The sequence below is a fragment of the Phyllostomus hastatus genome, unplaced genomic scaffold (genome assembly GCF_019186645.2).
Source record: "Phyllostomus hastatus isolate PE091 unplaced genomic scaffold, TTU_PhHast_1.1 phas_contig_58, whole genome shotgun sequence".
Taxonomy (NCBI): Eukaryota; Metazoa; Chordata; class Mammalia; order Chiroptera; family Phyllostomidae; genus Phyllostomus; species Phyllostomus hastatus.
In genome coordinates this window covers 37,502,609-37,523,883 of record NW_025333916.1, presented here as the reverse complement: position 1 = coordinate 37,523,883, position 21,275 = coordinate 37,502,609, and the positions used below count along the sequence as shown (strand labels likewise).

The 21,275-nt window shown below is 39.0% G+C and overlaps 1 protein-coding gene across 1 annotated transcript in view; it reads right to left on the bottom strand.

The window, feature by feature from the left end:
• The window catches only part of ADCY2 (adenylate cyclase 2), a 350,931-nt gene that overhangs the window by 61,192 nt on the left and 268,464 nt on the right, over nucleotides 1-21,275 (bottom strand). Inside the window, exon 15 of the mRNA XM_045848376.1 lies at nucleotides 10,912-10,996. Coding sequence (XP_045704332.1) covers nucleotides 10,912-10,996 — 85 coding nt within the window. The remainder of the gene's footprint in view (nucleotides 1-10,911; nucleotides 10,997-21,275) is intronic.

The window sequence follows — 21,275 nt, the reverse complement described above, 5'->3', positions numbered from 1 at the left end:
GACTTTCTACAAGTTAATTATCCTCTCTAATTCTCCTAGGACCTTCTCTGATTTCTCCCAGAGCAGTCTGGGAACACGAACTGCCCTGGACTCAGGGGCTGCCAGGTGCAGAATTGCTGGCTAGTAGCGGGATGCGCACACAGTGGGGGTCTGGAGATCATTTTCCCTGCCAGGAACAGCAGAGGGGCCAGATTTGTGTCTGGGCTCCCAGGCCTCCTCCCAAGAGCAGGGTTTGGATTGGGGGGGGGGTGCAATTAAATATGTAAGATGCCCTTTAATGCTCTGAATATGCATTGTCTTGGAGGGTCACAGAGCTGGAAGGCACCCATCTGAGGATGCTTGTATCATTATCGTTTAATGCACGCTGCTGCTGATAATATTAATACCACAGACCCCAATCAGATCTATGCTCTGGAGGAGAAGCTAAAATAAAGTATACAAAGGAGAGATTCAAATAAAATATTACAGCCATCTATTAGAAGATGACAGCATTTGGTTTGATTTCAGTAAATTAAGATAATATGTATTTGCAGCCTAATTGACTAGGATTAGTGTTTTTGTTTAAGAGAAAATTATTGAAATTGGTGATTTTGGGTCTGTACGCAGAAGTTATCAATAGATATGATAATGAAAATGTTAAGGGCAGAAAATACAAAAACCTTGCTACTTGAGGAGAAATTTTAAGCTAGTTCAGATTCCATATCACATTTAGGTAAAATGTTATCTAGTTATTACACAGACTTATTATTAAAGTTATAAAATTTAGAAAAATTTCTTTATAATTACTTTGTAATGTGTAAAATTTTAGAATAATGTGTGGTGATAATCTTGCAAAATAAGCTATCTAATAGGAATATATTATATTCTGAACAGAGATTAGTCACTTACTGAAACAGATCTGGGTAGACTCATATGAAATTTTTTTGGCTCCTGCAACATGCTGGGCAACATTGCACATCGGTGGCCCAGGAAACTACTGTCATAGGTGCCTACTGAACACATGGAAGGGTGTCCGGGAAAACTTACACATTCCTATTTCCCCCTAGAAAGAAAACACTAGGAGCACCTCACTAAAGACATGTGGGTCTGACATGCACTGGGTTCAGCATAATGAATTCAGGATGCAACAGATTCAATCCACTGTCCTGACTGGTCATCACATATGCCTCAAAGTAAGCCCTTCTAGTGCTTTTGAATGTATGAGAAATGGTCATTGTTCTCAAAGTCAGGGAGGCAGGCAGTTTCCTCAGTTTTCTCACTCCTATCACTAAGTTCAGGCAAAGTGACCGAACTGTGCTGAAATACGAAGACCGGTCAACATTGCTGGTAAAGAAAAATACATCGAAGATAAGAGATGAGTACCTTGAACTATGGTGACATGTGAGGAAGAAGAGCAGAGAGATGAAGATGTGAGGGGAGGAAAAGAAACCAACGATGGGGAAAAGAGGAGAAAAACGACTACGATCTTAAAATAGAAGAGATCTGACTAAGGAAAAATGGGAACATTGATTCGATTTGAAGCTCTAAACAAAAATTACAACTTGGACCTTGACGTGATAATTTACTTCAATTTATTCTGCTTTGGGTCAATAATTCAAATAAATTCCTAGATGCAAAAATAAGTTTATAAAAATTTATACCATCTTAATGAAACATAAATAATAATATTGCAAAGAACATTTTTGCATTTATTTAAAAGATGCTATTTGTATGGAAATGAGCCCAGGCTAGTCAGTCCAGGTGATCCAGGGTTTAATTACTGGCATGAATTTACCCAAATCTGTGTCCTCCCTTTCCTGATCTTCAGTGGGTCTCGTGTCCTACGATTGCCTCTTACTTAACAGTGAGCTCACTGGGGACCTTCAGAAATGCTCCTGGATGTTAATGCCACATCCACCCCCTGACAAACATGGGATTGGTAGTGGGAGCTGTAAGAGGAGAAAGAATATAAATTTATCTGAAAACCTTATCCTGGAAACAGTGCTGGGGAAAATGAGCAGTGTGGTTTGCTAGGAAGGGTGTGGGATGATTGTCAATGTTCTTCACTCAGAACAGAAAAAATCCTCCACATAAAAATATAATAAAATGCCGATGCTCTATGTTTGGATTAGAAAAGAAACAAGAAAAAATACCTCCACCAAAAATAGTTTTCTTCCTTCTTTCCTTATTTTATTTTTTAACATTTTGCACTGAACACAACTGGTAGTCTCTCACTTCAAAATTACTTATAACTTAATGCAATAATTATAAAAGAAGATTGCTTTTACAATTTCATTAGTGTCCATTTTAGAAATAAAATGAAGTATCTGAAAATAAGTAGGTGCTTATATGAAGTGAAGTATCAATAAAATAAAAACATTCAGAAAAGTTATAAATGTCATAGAGGCAGAGCAACACACTTTTATTACTAGAAAAACAAAGCTCATCTTAAAATCCTGCCTGAAAAATATGGTGAAGTTATCATGTAAACAGGTACTTTTGTATATTTCTAAAGAAATACCTTCTTTGGCATTTTAGTTGGCCAAGGACTGTACTTTTGAATGGCAGCAATAATCACTTGTAACATTTAATATCATGGAGACACTATGTGTGCTTGCTTATTTAATTGCACTTGAATTTCCTACAGAAAGACTTCTTTATCTTAATCAATCATAATTTATAAAATTGACCTGCTGCTTTTGTATTCCCTGGGTGAGCCCCGTTCCTCGGTCATTCATCCATCACATGGCATTTACAGCCTGTCCACATTACATTTCGTTGCTGAAATGCTTGTCCCTAGCCACAGGAAGAGCTGATTGAGAACAGTGACCGCGTTGTACCAGTGTTTGTATTCCCACAGGCAGCACAGTGCTCTGCAGATAGTAGCAACTCAATAGGTGCTTACTCAGAACACTCACTATCTTAAGATGAACCCTAAAAGAAGTTCCCAAGAGTCAGAAACAAAGAATAAGCTTGGTGCCCGAGGAACCGAAGCTGTGTGCTTGGCCCAGGAGTGTCCTAGGACTGAACACAAGCTATACAACTGGGGGTGGGATTTTGATGCCCACAGGGGAAGAAGATGTGACCTTGGGTCTACAAGAGGTAGGCAGCTGGGACTGAGACCCCGGAATAAAACCAGAAGCTTCAAAAGGCTGTGTCCTCCATGCAAAGGAGAGTAGAACTCCATACAGTAGCTCAGGGAAGTACCAATAAACCTCAAATGATAAATTCAAACTCTAAATGTGGGTGTTGGGTTTGAAATTACATGATCTGCTTCATCATGCAAATTTCAAGTTGCAGGATTACTAATCAGTTCAAAAACCACAGCAAATCCTTGAGGCTCTGGCAGAAGGAAGAACAACACTGCTTACAAATGATACTTTACATCATAGGGTGAGGGGCATGTCCCAGCTGTGGGGAAGCCATTTCCACTGAAAATGACCTCATAATAAAAAAGAGACAAAACTACAAACTACCTAAGACAATGGACCTTATAAGGAAGACTCAACAGACATAACAGATAGTAGAAATAGCACAAGGTCTGTAGATATTATATCAATTTGAAATAGCCTATAAAATAAGATGGAATTAAGAAAGATGAGTTAGTGTCCATAATAAATGGGCAGTTAAAAGAAAATAACAGATGCATTTTAAAAATGAGCCACATAGACTCTCTGGAGATTAAAATGTGGTTATTGAAATTAAAAACTCAAGAGTTATACTCAAGACTTATTCTCAAGAGGGTAAGATGGCTGTGAGGAAATAACCCAGGAAACAGCACAGAAAGATAAAAGATGGAAAATATGACAGAGACATGGAGGCACAGGAGGTACAATAAAATATTCAACATACTTGTCATGAAAGTTTGAGAAAGATGGAACAGAAACACCAGGAAAGAAGCAAAGGGGATATGGTCAAACATCTTGTGGGCCTGGAGCAGAACGTGTGCTCTGTGGCTGAGGCGGCACCCCGAGTCTCAAACAGGAAAAATGAAAGTCTACCTACACCTCAACACAGGGCACCTATTGCTCACGACGGACACATAACCAATCCTACAGAAACAACCACAAAGGAAAGAAAAATTGACAGCTACCCAATATGTGAAAACAATTAGACTGTAACTTTCTCCTGAGCATATTAATGTCCAAGAAAATATGGGCTCATGTTTTCAAAATATGAGAAAAGTTTCATAAGTTATTATTCATTGTGGAAAAAAACAGATGATTTTCTTTTCTTAATTTTTAAAAAGATTTTATTTATTTTCAGAGAGAAGGGAAGGGAGGGAGAAAAAGAGGGAGAGAAACATTAATGTGCAAGAAAAACATCCATCAGTTGCCTCTTGCACATTCCCAACCAGAGACCTGGCCCGCATCCCAGGTGTGCGCCCTGATGGGAATTGAACCAGTGTCCCTTTGGTTTGCAAGACGATGCCCAACCCACTGAGCCACACCGGTCAGGGCCAGACAATTTCCTTATACGAAAGGTGAGTGGGGGTTTTGTGCACAGGCTCTCCCTGAACAGACTACAACAGCAGTGATCCTTTGGGAATACGGACACGGAGTCCTGCAGGAAGAAACGATGTTCATGAAAAATGGTGTGACATTGGTGACCAATAGGAATACATAAAAATGAATAATGAAAGGAGTTTAACTTTAGAAAAATTTAAACAACACTCTTTGTCTTTCTGTTTTGTTTTGTGGGTTATTTTATCAGCTCTTATCACACCTTCAGTGTGACTGGTAAGTTTTTAATTTTAAGGTGAGAGATGGAAAATCATGATGAGATTTAGAAATTGAGAGTTTGGTGCCTGTATTCTTCAACAAGAAGATGGAGATTTTAACAGGCTGCCTTAGTCATGTGCTTTTTTACATGTTTTACATTGATCACTAAAAGAAAGTAGAATATTTAATTTCCAAGTCACTAGAAGGAATAAAGGAGAATAAATAAACCCAACTGGTCCCAGAGAAGGCAGGAAAGGAGAAAAAAAATAAGTAGAAACAAAGAAGATACCTGATAGGTTAAAAAAGAAGTAAAATAAAGTTGTACCAGTAACTGTAATACACATAAATGTATGATGCTTCTCAGGTAAAAGAGAGATTTCTGGAACAGAGAAAATACCATAAAGCTGGATGTTGTTTACCAGAGACACACCTAAAACCTACATAAGGACCATGCAAAGCTGAATGAAAAGATGGAAAAAAGGACACTGGGAAAGCACTAACCAAGAGAAATCTGGTGGTTGGACTGACATTTGAGAAGACAGACTTCAAGGAGAAGCACTGCTGTGGGGCAGAAAGCGTTTCTATCGGCCGGTGTGTGGCTGACTTTCCTCCCCTGGGAGGACCTCACGGCTCTCAGCGCTGCCTGGAGCAGGGCTGTCCCGCTGGCCTCCGTTACCTCCACTGTCCAAAGCATGAGACTCTCATAGCGATGGAAAACTGTCTTCTGACATTTTCTAGCATTTTCATTGGGTTTATTTGGCATCACTGTTTTAAAAGATGCTTTTTGAGGTTTTTTTCTTTTGGTAGTATTTTTGGTTAGGGTCACTGTATTGTATTTGTTATAAGTAAGATAAATCCACTTCAGGTAGTTTAGAAAGTTAAATCTGGCAGTAAATGTACACATTATTGTTATTACTGCTACAACAATTATTTTAATTTTTTTATTGCTGATTATAATGAAAATGTGACTTGCATCTCTTATTCTACATCTTAGTTTCTTACATAAAGTGGAAGTTTCTTTACTTTGATTATCAAGTAAAATAATATATATGGAAATAGTTTGAAGGGCTCTTATATATGTGAAAATATTTTGCAAAATAATAACACCAATATTACTACAACATTTCAAAGTCTAAATCCACTTACATAGTAACTTTTTCCCTTCCATTTTACCAATTGTCTTTTAAGGTGGGGTTCCACTTTCCCCAGAATCCAGTTTTAAATCAAACAGGCTAACAGCTGAAAAATGTATATTAGGAAACTAGACTAGAATACAAACGAGGTTCTATGCGAGGTTATCCTGATTTCCCAATGTGATTTTTACCAAGGAAGGCTCAATGGTCACTACAAGGTACCCTCAGTGTCACACTGGCCAGTGACCGTGAATGTGGACATCCCAGCCTAGTGCTGGGCACTTGTCTGCTGGCGACTCTCTCCACACACAGCCCAGCATCCTGGAACCTGTCTCCAATTAATTATAGAATTCTAGGCTTGGTTCCAATTCCAGCTCCAACACCTAGCACTGCACTACAGGGCAACTCTGTAGCACCTGCAAGCTTCTGTCTCATTAGTCATAGAATGTGCATTCCTTCTAAAAAATCTCGTGAGGACAGATGAGCCAGAGGACATAAAATGCCTAGCAGAGTAAGTCATCACTTTTGATATGATATGATATACATTTTGTTGTTTGTAAACTGCAATGAGGTTGGATACAGAACTGTTAATGGGGATCTTGCCCATCATAAGCAGTTTATGCTGATTCTAAAGGATCTTAACTAAGGGCAGGAAACCTCTGCAGCTCCTACAGTTATCACACTCATGAGTCTGCTCCAAAGTCTCCATTTCCATTCTCAAGAGATCTGCTTATATCTCCTGCATTATTTTCTGTGGGTGGGAACTTCTTCTAAATGACTGGAAATGGGAACTTACTGAAGGACATGGCCCTCATGAGCCTTGGGTTCCTCATCCACAAAATGTTCAGACGGACAAGGGTATCTCTGTTTCAGTTCTTGGGTTTACAATTCTGAAATGCTAATCAGCCTCTTGTAGAAAGCTAAGTACCTCATGAAGGCATGAGGCACCTTGGCACCAATGCCAAGGTGCCTAATGAGATAGGACAAGAGCAGACACCAGGATGGCTGGCCAGGATATCCCTCGGCCATGGACTTGCCAGAGTTCAGAGCAGGGATGCGGTGACTGTGAGCTGCACGCAGAGCAGCCAGCATGAGAGAAGTGGAGGGCGTGTGAGGACAAGGGAGGGAAGCTTCCTGAGCAGTGGTGCCAGGAGGTCGCATTCGCGTGCATCCAACATCCCTTCAAGCTCACGGATAATAAACATTTACCTTGTGTTTCAAGGGCCTGACCCACTACAAAGAACAAAACGGCTGAAGCAAACTCACTGACACTCTTTCCACCTAAAAAAAGAATACAGATAAGAATACAAAATTGGAAGCCCAATCAGCAGGCACCAGGAAAGCTGGTGGCGGGAAAGGTGGGCTCTATCATAGTTGGTTAAGGAAGGTCAGATGATTTTCAACTGAGAAGCCAGCATGCTGGAGTCAAGGAATCGTGGCTCATGTAAGAAGGAATTTCAAGGCAGCGAGATGGGGGCCACTGACTCACCACTGCTCACTCATTCACACATTCAATTTACACACAGATGAGGGAATTAACATGGGCTGTAGGGCATGCCAACTCTGCCTGAGAATGGTGGTGTTTCGAGATGAGGCAGGTGCTCCATTGACCTGCTGAGGGGGGGAAGCAACACGGCACCTCACAGAAACACTAGGAGTGTGGTGGTGCTGACTTAGTACATGCCTACTGAGCCTGTTTCTGTGGCCAGCTTCCTGCTGGGTTCCCAGGGAGACAGGAAGCAAGTGTAGGAAACAATTCTCATCACCAGGAACCTATTAGACGTAAAGGGAGAAAACAGGCACACTCACAAAAGCCGGGGTGTCAAATGTGCTGTTATGTAATCAAGTGTCAAATTATGTGGCACAGACCCTAAATCACAAGGAGCTTGAAGAAGGACCCTTCACGGGGGCCGGGGCAGTTTCTGGAAAGGTTTCTAGGAACTCAAGTGAGCTCACCACACGGGCAAGAGCTGAGAAGAACACAGGGCAGGGTGGGGAGAGCAGTGCTGGGTCAGCCCACAGGGCAGGCGGGCGGGGTGGGGTAGCATGGGCTACTCGCAGCAGTAATGGTAACACATAGGTTTTCTGACATTTTCACCAGAACGTGTCACTGAACAGATACCTGAGGGATTTTTTTTATCAACAGGAAAAAATTGCATTTCATTAGCACTCTTATTTTTGCCCATTTTTTATTTTCCTACACTTTTTAAAAATTAAACCTGGCTGGCGTAGCTCAGAGGATTGAGCATGGGCTGCGAACCAAAGCATCGCAGGTTCGATTCTCGGTCAGGGCACATGCCTGGGTTGCAGGCCACAGCCCCCAGCAACCGCGCATTGATGTTTCTCTCTCTCTCTCTTTCTCCCTCCCTTCCCTCTCTAAAAAATAAATAAATAAAATCTTAAAAAAAAATCAAACCCAGCTGTACAATAGCCTGGCAATTTTATTTACTTGTGTTGCATGTTCTGTGTAACCAAGGGAAGGCTCTTGGTAGAAAAATATCAGCCAGGCTTAATTTTACTCAACCTTCTTGATATAAAAGTATTTCACCTTAATTCTTCATTGACATTGATATTTAGTATCAATATTAGTATCAATACTATCTTTGGCACTAGAGTTTTCAGAAGGTTAACATATGTTACTAGAAGGTGAATATAGGGTATTGTGTACTTTTTCATAAACTCAGTATTTAATCCACGATTAAACGCATAGGTTAGTAAAACCTCGTGCAAATTGGCAGGTTTTCAAGAGGTGAGGGAATGAGCAGTTAGGATGCAGCAATACATTTTCCATGGCCACGGTGGAGTATTTGTGCTATACATAGTTTTTGACTGAATTTGGGGGGTAGAATGGAAACATACTTAAGCATACTTAAAGGCTTCTTAGATCGTCTGTGCATTAATATGTTTGATGTTGACAGTTAAAAAAGCCCTTTCAGAATTGCTTAAAACAAAACAAAACAAACCCCCCCCCGCCCCCAAAGACCTCTTATTGGAATGAGAAAAATTCCTTCTCGAATTTCAGCCGGATTACATCTGGATCCAGGATTCCGGCTGGCCACTGGGGGGAGACTGATTCACAGAACCTACTAATTCAAGTTTAGAGAGACTAAGCTGTGTTTAAGTCTCATTTTCCTGACCAATTTGCCAAATCACAAGCTTCTGGTGAAAAGGAAACAGGCACCATTTCATCTGCAAGCTTGAATTTTTTTTTTTGAGCTAACAGAGTTAAAAAGAGAACTCCCGAGAGGGGATAATGGGGTGGGGGAAGGGGGAAGGGTTTTCGGAAACAACTATAAAGGACACTTGGGCAAAACCAAGAAGGAGGGTGGGATCAAGGGAGGGAGGCGGGGATGGCTGAGGTGAGGGGAGTGGTGGGGGGAAAATGCAGACAACTGTACTTGAACAATAGTAAAAAAACAACAACTCCTGAGCATCTGGTTTGTGGGTGTCAGCGTCTTGAAAAGCCCCTGGGAATTGGAGGGAGCAGGCACTATGCATGTGGGACCTTGATCACCCTGAAGGACCACAGGTTGGGAACAGGAGGGACCCAAAGCCATGAAAGGTTCCACAGTGAGGCTGGATTATACCGAGTCTGAGAGGGGGGACCTTCCAGGAGAGCAGAGCATTCCCACACAGGCAGCAAGGCTGCTCTGGAGATTCATTTTCCAGCCTCTAGCATCATGTTCCTTTTCTACAGAAACTTGGTGGAAAGTAAAAAGTCAACTGGAAACCTTAAATATACACCATGCTCCTCCAACCCCACAACTGGATTGCTTGCACTAGAAAATGAGAAATATAGCTACTTAGGCACAGTGATATAACCTTGTTTTAGAACAAAGTTTGGGTTTCCAACAGAACCACAAATGATAGTTTCTGTTCTAAAATCCTGAGAAATGGGGCTGCAAAATCCTTCTGGAGGCCAGGAAGACAGAGCATGGAGCCTGAGAACTTCCCACCCAAGGAAAATCGGATCATGGGAAATCAGGCTTCTTTGCATACTAATCATTTTAGAAGTCAACAAGGATCCCCATGGGTCAGTGTTTACTCAGTCCTCTCCTCTCTACAACTGACAGTATTTTCAGGGGAGTTTTAAGAAATACCATGTGCATTCCAGGGAATTAGAAGTTAGAAACCACAGTCCCACTTATGGAAGAGCTTCTAATCCAATTTAAATAATCTAAACTACAATACAGCAAACAAAATCCACAAATGTCTGCAAAAGTACCAGCCAGAGAAGGCCGACAGTGGAGGCAGAGACATGCTCCAGAAACTTAGTGCTTTTTGGGCCACAGATTTCGACACAGACTGGAATGCAGTGGACACCCGGGGCTCCAGGTCTGCTGCTTTCAGAGACCTAAGAGGACATTCCGTCACTGACAGAACTTGTAACATTAAAATTTTGGTTAACAGAAATCACAGTAGTGTCTCCAGAGGCTGCCCATGAACTCTGCCCAAACCCCCCGTGCAATGAACGAAATGAGGCATCGACTCTTTTTTGTGACTTCTGTCCCACATGGCTGGCCTCTTCAGCGTGCTCTTACTGCTTCAGACTCAAGAAGACACGTGGATTTACTTCTTATACCCACAACTAGCAATTAAACCACAAGAGCTTACAATGATTGGCTTAAATTCAAACACTAAAAAAATATATTTGTACATTTATACATTTTGGTGTTCCAAGATTTTATATCTGGAAAATGGATGTTAAAGATCTGAGATCTATTTGGTTTGAATTTTAATTCCCTGTACAACAAAACCTTCTTATTATACTTGTAGTTGCCATTATAAATACTCTGAAAACGTAGAGGAGATGGTAAAAAATGCTGACAGAAACAAACAGACATAATTACAATAGTATGATGTGACATCCAGCATCTCCAATAATCTTCGCATTAGCGTCTTGGTTGTGCATGAGCTGCTTCAGCTTGTGTTCTGGGCAGCTGACAGGAGGGACACATGTTTGCTTACTGGGATCTGCACCTCTTGAAATGGTAAGTCAGCGAGCTCCCTGTTTTCAGAGATTCGTTTTCATTAAATGAGCACAGTTTTCAAAGAAGTCCCATGTTTGAAATACATACCAAAAGCTGTCCAGCAAAGCAGAGGAAAAGGATAAAGGCCAGCAGGAGAAATGCAGCTCCGAAGGAGATCCCAAGAATGGAGGTTCTACCAAGAAACAAACAAACAACAGATAAAAACAGGTGACTGCGAGGACAGCTTCTGTTATCCTGGAAAGCCACCAGTAATATTTTCAACCTAATTAGGACTTAATTAAATGAGAATTTCAATCCTCACTACTTTTCTGAGAAATGAGATGAAGGTAACACAAAACCAAAAATACATCCATAGAAAAGTGTGTCCATAATTGTGTCTGATTGACGCGTTGTGATGACTCATTAAAATTGCCCTCTATATAACAGCTTTTTATTAAAAAATAACTACCTTTCAGGATTTGCCGATGCAACTAGGATTTCCTATGTCAGCACCCTCTTCCCTGCTGCTGACGTTTTGGCAGCTGCTGCTTCCAGAGGAGCCTCATCTGATGTCCTAAAGACCTCACGCCTGTTCACTTAGGAAACATGGAGTCTTCACCCTCCCCTTTACCATACAACCAGATTCAACTTCCTTCAACATGAATGCATCTAAATGTTTCCTAAGGTTCTCCCAAGGTTTCCCAGACCATGGCCTTTACAGTCTTGCACGAACTGATGAACATGCAAGCTTTCTATGATCATGTGAAAAATATGCCCACTAAGTTAGAGACTGTGCTACTGACCGGTTACAAGTATTTATAAGGATCGTATGCATTTCTAAAAGGTCCTTGAGATCATTAAACAAGTAAAGTCTCTTAAGACTTCATGTAACCAAAGGATAAAAGGGTTTTGGGGGTATCAAAAGAGGTGAACCACAATGAGTAATCAAAGGTGAAATTCAAAGGGAACATCCAAGGGGAGGTCAGGTGTGTCTGAGACCACAGGGACTCTCGTGCTGATGATGGTTGGCTAGAGATACTGAAGATACAGAAGTCACTGAGAAGAGTAGCAACACCTTGAACACAGACAGACAGAATGGAAGATCCAGATGCAAATCAGCAACAAGCTGAAATCACCAGCAAGTGCATATCTGTGATCCTCGTGAGGAGGGGAATGAAGCAAGAAATCAGTGAACTAACTGAGTAATATGCTTCCCTGCAGCTCACCCCCACAATGACATCATGACAAGAAGTTTCCACACAGCCCACACACTCAGATTCCCACTCTGTTACCAGAGAGGATCACATATCAGGCAAGCTTTACAAAAACTTGACTTCAAATCAATACCTGCTGTGACTCAGTGATGTGCTGGGCACTGAGTTATCTCCTAGACATGATTCACAGAGCTTTCAAGTATGTGGCTTGATGATGGCATTTGCTCTCATTTAATGAGTAACAATAGTCTCTCCTAAGAGGGTGCTTACACACCAACTACTCCGAGACTGTTGACTCGTCTCCTGCACCAGGCCCATGTTAGGCTGTAATGATACAAAGATGAATAAGATGCCACCCATATTTTTGGCTGCTTATAGTCTAGTAGAGATAAGCACGGTATGTTTCTTCACCTTCTAGAATATTCTTCCCTAAGATATCATTTCAGTCCTTAGACCCTGCCTGGTCAGAGGCCACAGAGGTCCTGGCTACCACCACTTGCCCTGGCCTCATCATCTCCCCAACACACATGTGCAGAGCCTCCTGCTTAGCCAGACAGTGTGGAGGGAGGGGAGTGTGAGGCAGTCCACGCCTCAGAGGTATGGAGGGCTCTTGGTAGTCTGTGACTGAAGAGGGGCCCAGTGAGTCATCTAAGCACTTGTTTGCCATCTTCTCATCCATTTTATTCTTAGGAAATAAGCTCTGATGGGTTTTGTTTGACTCTGTGTTCACCTGGTTCCTCGTGACTATCGAGATAAGGCCAGCCGCACAAGGCTGAGTCCAGAAACATTATTTCTTTTTCTTAGGTCTGCTACTTTTTAATACCAAATGAGTAATCTTTTATTGAAAGTTTGGTAAATCTCAACTGTGAAACTACGTGAGGAGGTGATGGCGATGGCATGATGACGCAGAGGCACACACTAACACTCACAGAGCACTCACTACGTGCCAAGCGCTGGTCCCAGGACTTTGTGTGTACAGTTCATTGACTCCTCACAAAAATCTTGGACAGCAGTTACTATTTTCACCTCCTTTTACCAAAAAGAAACTGAAACCCAGAGAAACTGGGAGACTCACTCAAAGTTGTATCTCTATTAAGTGGTGTGGGTGGCATCTACACCCACGAAATGTATTCCTGACCCAGGAATACATTTGTATTTGAATACTTGTATGTGACATGTACAAGTGTGTGTCACATTTCTGCATGCTTACTGGTTCTATTTCCTAAGTTAACTTGGTAATTTTCTTAGAAAGTTATCCATTTATTTAGATGTTCAAAGGTAAAATATTCTATGTAATATTCTCTAAAAAATTTAAAAGTCTCCATATTTGAAGTAATTTCTTCTTGTACTTAATGTTATTTTTATCATTTTTATCTTTAAATCAAGCATTTGAAATTGCATGTTTTTCATTGTCTCAAAGGTTTTAGGTTATTATTAAAGTCTGCTTTCTGGTAGTTTTCTGTATAATTAGTTGCTGATTTAACTTTAAAAACTCCTCCTTTCTTTATTTAAACTCATATTGTTCTTTCTCTTGATTGTTAGTTATTGCCAGTCTTTTGTGTTGTCTAATAAATGCATTTAAGCTCATAAATATTCTGATAATTACTGCTTTAGCCAAATCCACAGCTTTGATTTGTAGCTACACTCACTGTCATTCTCTCCTAAAAGTCCTATAATTTCAATTTTCATTTCTTTTTAATACAAGACTAATTCAGAAGTCTAATTTATAAATTCTACAAAGATTATTTTTGGTCTGTTCTTGTTATTTCTAATTTCAACAGATTTGATCAGAGGTTATGGTTATTATTTATATTTTGACAATTCATTTTTCTTCTAGACTGTGATAAATATGCTCTACTTCTATGATGGTTTATGGTTTTCTGAAAGTGACATGTATTTTTTTTTTCTGGAAACAAAGCATAATTTCTAAATATATCTATTCACAGGGCCTGAGAGTTAGTCAGATCCCCAATGGGCTGACTTACTGACTCAATTTTAGAATGTATTACGAGTTCCAAAAAGAACTGTGAATTTGTCAATATACCTGAGCATTTTAATAGTTTATCTCTATTTCCCTCAAAGCAATGCTGCAGTGCACAAAGATGTATAACTGTTAAACTTTCTTACTGATTATACAAGAAGAGGTCTTTTTTCATGTTGGATGCCTTGCATTTGAATTCTGTATTGTCAAAAGTTTATATTGCTGCATTTTTTCTATAAAGTGTTTCCCAGAATAGCTATCTTCCATCTTTACTTCCAAACTTTCTCTGTTAATTTTAGGTTGATCTCCTATATGTACAACAGAAGTGGCCTTTGATTTATAGCCTCAATCTTTGAATTTCTTTCCCAGAATAGGAAATTTTATTCATTAACAATTATAAAATCTGTTAATGTTTGACCAGTTCCTTCCATCTTATTTTCTCAAAATATTTGGGAGAATTTACACAGAAATCACCTAGGTGTGAACTTGTGTGTGAGCATGTGAAAATTGAAAAAAAAATCAACTTTAATATATTTAATATTTACACACACACTTAATTTTTGTCATCTATTATGAGTCAGGTTTGATAGGTTGTCTTTTCAATGAATTTTCCATTTCATCTGAATTGTAAATCTTCTTGGCCTTGAGTAATTTACAATACTCCATATTTATCCTGCTAATGTTTGTAGAATCTGTAATGGGTTCCTTTTATTTCTGATATTATTAATTTGGGTGCTTTGTGATGATCTCTTTTTCTTTCTTGATCAGTTTTGCTAATAGTTTAGAACAGGAGTGTCAAACTCATTTTCACCGGGGGCCACATCAGCCACGTGGTTGCCTTCAAAGGGCTGAATTTTAGAGTGTAGAAATGCAACTACTCCTTAACTAAGAGAAAGGAGTTTGGCACTGTCACCGGGTAGAAACAAGGTGCTGGGCTGGATAAAACAAGGTGGAATTGGGCCCATGGGCCTTGTATTTGCCACCTGTGCTTTAGAAATATTTAAACTTTTTAAAAAAATCAACTTTTGTCTTTACTATTTTCTGGATTGGTTGGTTTCTACTTTATTAATTTTCCCCCCTCTTTTAGTATTACTTCTCTTCTACTTTCTTGATTTGCTTACCTTTTCCTGGCTTCCTAAATTGAAAACAGACTTTTGATTTTAACCATTTCATTTACTAATATGAGCATTTGAGATCTACAAATCCTCTCTAAATGACTGCTTTAAGTTACATCCCACATTATTTTGTTGTTGCAGTTTGCTATGCAAAACACTTTTTAATTTCTCATTTGACTAAGTTATTCAAAACTGTATCATTTAACCATGAAAATATTGAAATAAACCTCAAAAAGACTTATTAATAAAGATTGAAAAGATAAAAATCTCTTTCAATTTGTTAAGATTCTTTTATGGCCTAGAATATGTGATAAGTTGGTCAATGTTCCAAAAATATATGTGTGCTGTGGCTTCCTCTGCTGAAAATTTTATTAGAGGAGCTAGCCAGGGAAATATGGCAGGAAAATGAAATAAAGCCATCAGATTTGAAAGGAATAAGTAAAACTATCTCTATTTGTAGATGATGTGATCTTGCATTTAGAACATCATGTCACAACCTGCGATGCAGACCTAGAGGGGCTCGAACTCTTGCTGATGTGTTCCACCTGAGCCCGTCTGGTGTTCCAGTCCGTGGGGTGTGGGTCCTCTTGTTCAGAGAGATAGACCCCTCATCTCGGGGAACAAGAACTACCACGAGACAAAGTAATGGTCGTTCAAAAGGTCTTAATTATAACCATTTATCCTACCTGTTCTATCGAAAGCATGTTCGGGCCCATTAAGCGTACCATGATATTTATGTAACATAATTAATTTTAATCAACATTCTGGTTGCAAAGCTGTTTCTTTTTAACACACAAGCATAATTGATTTATGTACTTACTGAAAAGCAAACTTGACTCTTCCCTGTCATGAGGTAAGAAAAATTGCATTTTTTTAGTGAGGAGTTTTGACTTTGGCACTCTCATCAAGTGTAATGTCATAGTAAATGGGAAAGGCTGATTCAGGACTAGGTCCTCTCTCCTTCCTGGTTTTTCACAGTCAGTTTATTGCTTAAAGATGGTACTGACAGGGACGAAGAAGCACATTTGCTGAGAAAGAAAGTCTAAAGATTACATTAGGTATAAACTATTTCAACAGGCAAATAACAAGGTTTTCTCTGGACTTCTGTTTAGGGTTGTGACTGTCATGGCCCTTCTCCCTCTGTGTCCTCATGTCTCCTCTCCCAGGGAGTGATGCAGGTCCCTCACCACACTCGGTGCACACCTGTTCTCACAGCATTTAGCAAGAGCAAAGGGAACTGAGGGAAGAAAACTTTTAAGTGTAAGCATGAAATAATAAAAACTCTCTTTATCTCTCTCCCTTTTTTAAGTGATTGGTGACAGAACTTCAAACTAAATGGGTATTTGGTAAAAAAAAAATAGAATAAAAAGTGTAAAGGAGAAAAAGCATTCAAATATTCTTTGCTACTACAGATTACAGTAACCTTTCTCTGATACTAAGACTTAGCAGCTGTGAGGTGTTCTGGCCACTTGAAGGTCCTGTGATGGGGGAAGGGGAAAAGGAATTATGAGTACACACACACACACACACACGTCTTTGATGTCCAGAACTGAGCCCTTGCTTCCACACCCCTCTCCAACATTTTCCTGCGACGGAATTCTCCCTCTCAGTAAATGGCAACCTCATTTTCCCCAGCTGCCCAGGCCAACCCCCATTGTCCATCCTGCCAAAAAACTAAACTCCACAGACTTTAACTTTCTCTTAATGTTCATACCCCATCCAGTCGCAAGACCTCTGTACATCACTCATCATAATATATTCAGAATTTGACCATTTTTTACCACCTGCTACTCTAGGGCAAGCCATCATCTTACCCGGTCTTCCTATTTCCACCCTCACCCTCCTCCAGAGCAGCAAGGATGATACTTTTAAGTATAACCAGATCACATGTTCTGCTAAGAATCCTCCAGGACTTCCCATTGCACTTGGATGAAATCCAAGTTCTTCCAGTAGCCTCTGTGGGACGACATGCCCTGTACCCCACACTGCTCCTCGGATCCCATCTCCAGGCCTCTCTCCTGGCTCACTCTGCTGTCTGCCACCCTGACTCCTTGCTGGTCCCTGAACACAGCTGTGACTCCCATCACCAGGAATGCTCTTCTGTCAGATGTCCACATAATTTTCATTTCAAGTCATTCAGACTTCTGCTTCAGTGCCACATAATCAGTGTCGCCTTCCCGTGCCACTGTCATCTGAAATACCACCTTCCATCACTCTGCAGTGTCTTGATCAGTTTTATTTTTCTTAAAGCTTAGCACCACTGAATTATTCTACATGCACTTGTTTACAACATTACTGTTGTGTCCCCTAACAGAATGTGTTATAGGACAATGGGACTTTGGGGGGTTATTTTTGTTTTCCCAGCTTCTTTAACTATACTTGGTATAATGTAGCTTAATAAATAGCTGTCGAATTACCACAGAAATGATTGGTTAAATACATATGTAAATTTCTGTTTCTATTACCAATGCTCAGAGTATACCCCTAGATACCAAGTAAAGGTAGGCTGGCCTGTTTCATTGAGAAGAACATGCTCAGCTTCCTTTGATTGCTATTATTCTTCAAATAGTACTGCACCAGTGACAACTCATTACAGCACAAATCAGTTTTCATTTCTGGAAAGAAAACAAGAATTCCATTTTTCATGATAGGATTTTTAGATAAAAACTTCATTATACAGACTAAAAACTTCATATTCCAGCCTCCTGTTCAGCTAGATTTGAGTATGTGACTAAGATCTTGGACTTCTGGGTTATAAACCACAGTGTCATTAGTTAGCGTCTGGGAGGTTTCGTCAACAGATAAAGGTTATGCATGCTTTTTTCCCTCTGCTCCTGGGTCTGTTCCTTTATCTCATTCCTCAGAAAGTGAATGCAGCCATCTTAGAGAATGAAGATGAGGAGCATAATATAGGGAAAGAGGAGTGGTGCGCTGGAGAAGGTAAGGAGTCTTAGGGACAGAGTGCCCCACCCTGTACCTTTGGTCTTTGACTGTGGAAAAGGAACTAATCTGCTAACTTCCATTCATGCTCCTAATTGTGAGGCATTTCCTTACTCTCAGAAGACCTGAACCCAAAGTTGTGTGTTCATGTCAGTAAAAACTATATCATACTTGCATCTTGGACAGTGAGAATTATCTTACTTCTTTTTTTTCTCATTTGTTTTTCCTTCCTTCCTTCTTCCCTTCCTTCTTTTCCCTTTTTGCTTTTCTCTAATATTCTCATCTAGAGCACCAAGGTACACAGGGAGTGACTTGTATACTTCTATGGTAGCCAATGTTTGGGCCCGCCGATTTGGTTGCCCACCAAAGCAAACTGCCTCCACAGTAGTTACTCCCCATCATTTGTGTTTAGGAAACCAAGTCTGCTTTCAACAAGCATGTGTGACTCTATCATTAAACTTTCTCCTATTTTTTTTCTTTTTGGAGATAAAAGCAGAATAAAAGTGACTCTTTTGAAATGAGTATTAAATAATTAATGAGTATTGAGTATTAAAATGAGTAATGGAGTGACTATTAAAGAATCTATGCAGAAATAAAAGTTCTATGCAGAAATACTGAATTATAATTTGGCTATTAGTTTTCCTTGAGTAAAATATTGTTATTCTTTATTTAACTTAAACTAATAAAACACATATTTAACTAAACTTTATTAGGAAGAAATCATGCTTATTTTAACAAATGCCATGCCTGGTATAACATTATTTATTTAGTTTGGCAGACAATATGAATGAAACTTTAAAAATGCAAAAATAAATTATGCTGGATCACGTTTGGTCTTTGAAGGTAGCTTACATTTCTGATGAAGTCATAGTACCAGGCATACAGAAGTGAGAGAACAACTCCAAAAAGAGGAGCCGACAAATAACTTCAGTGCATCTATTAAAAGTCTGAGACTGGAGCCTGATTTAAAAATCATGAGCCAAATAGGGATGATGTAAGACCCTCTTTCAAGAAAACACTTTCCCGTACTGGTCCTTTCAAGGTCACAAGTTCCTCTATGACTAGTCAGTCATGCATTCGTTCATCTGTTCACTCATTTAACCATCTCTCTCATTTTAAAATAAATCATGAAGCAGTTTATCAAAAAGAAAACAAAATGAAACAAAACTATAATGCAACAAATTTTTAAAAAGTGAGTATATGTCAACAGAAGTGAGAAGCACCATTATCCAATGAAAATGTTTCATACAGTATGACAAAATTATGATTTCAAAGAGATGAGTTCATAATCTAGGAAGAGAAAACACACACAGAGAGTACTGAGAAGCAAAATGTCAATAGGTGTTGATGCCAAATGGAACCAGAGGCTGAGATATGCCATGAGTATAAGATTTAATGTTTGTACAAGGTATGCCATATGCCCAGGCATATTACTACTGGGAAACTGGAATTGAGCTTTTCAATAAAATCAAGAGCCATAGTGCTCAAAATCAAGTGCTGTCACCAGAAAATAGAAAAATACCAAAACTCTGTCTACCAGCCTGGTAATTTTCAGAGAAGCTGGCTATCTGTCTAGAGCTATAAGTAGAAAAAGAGTGATCTTTGAAACCCGAGATACCTACAGCCTGTTACCTGCTAAGGGGTTAAACAAATTCATGTGACCTATTTAGTTCAGACCTTGACCTAAGGATCTAACAAAACTGGTGAACCCCAGAGGTACCTGGCAGAGAAACTCTGAAAACAATATCATAGTGGTGCATTCACAACTCAGAACACATAACATTACCATGGACCAAAACCCTTGGTGTTAATGAGATCACAGTTAACATTACACATAACACAGGGAAGCATACCACCATGAGATAGTCCAGAGACAGAATAAATGGCAGAACTCATGCATTTATAGAGCATAAATGACAGAAGGAAGCAAATTTTATTTTTTACAACATGTACAAAATCTAATAATGGAATAGAAAAAATGAAATCCATAGGCAAAATGTAGAATTATAAAAAATTCAGATTTTAAAAGGAACCAAATAAACTTCTTAGATATGAAAAAGTAGTCACTGAAATCACAAACTCAGTGTGGATGAGGAATCATAATGAAGCACAAAAAAATAAATAAATGGGAATTTTGAGGAAAAACTACAAGACCTGGAGCATGGACAGAACAGCGCTGTACACAACTAGTAAGAGTTCCAGGAGGATTGGAGTAAGGCTAGGAGAAGTGACATGTAAAGCAATGAAGGCAGATAATTATAAAGAATGGAACGAAAGTATGGATCCTCAGATGGAAAATATCACACCTAGTCACTCAGGTAAATAAGAACAAACATATATCTAGAAACAATATAGTAAAAATCTAGCAAAAATTAAAAAATGAAAAGAAAAGCACCTGGTGAAGACAGATAAGACAGATAACCTAACAAAAAATGTAAAAAGATTGACAGGAGACGTTTCATTAGCAACAATAAAAGCTTAAATGGAAAGTAATAAAATCATCATAATAGTAAGAGAAAATAAGAGCTAATCTAGGACTTTATACTTAGTTGAACTATTATTCAAGAACAAATGTGAAAAAAGCAGATAAAGATATTTTAATACAACAAAAAGTAGATGTTGCTATTCATAGACCTGCAATAAAATGACTAATAAATAATATATACCGGTAAGAAGGAAAATAAAGAAATAATTTTTAAAAAGCACTGATGAGCAAAAAATTGGTAAAAATATAGGTAAATCTAAATAAATATTGACTATAATTACCATCTGGATTAAAATGTTAAGAAATAATTGTATAAGAAGAAATGAATAACTTTAGAATTTATTAAATTAAAAATACCTGTTAAAAATTGTAATGGCACTCATTTAAAGAAAAATGTGGAATATAGAAATATAAGAGGTAAGGTAGGTCCATATACATCAATAAAAAATCAAAACACAAATAAAATAAAGCACATTAATATAGAGAAAGATATCGGGTTGAATAAATAAAAGTAAATAAATAAAAATAGATGCTGTTTATAAGGAAGCACACCCAAACAATAATGGCCCAGAGTGCACAGAAAGATATCTATGGTAAATATAACACTAGACTAACATTTGTGAAATATGGGTTTGTGCAAATGCATGTTCACTATTTTATATTCTGTACTTTTCTGTATGTTTTAAAGTATTGCATAGCAAGAATATCTTTTTAAAAGAAAAAGAAAGAAATGTGAG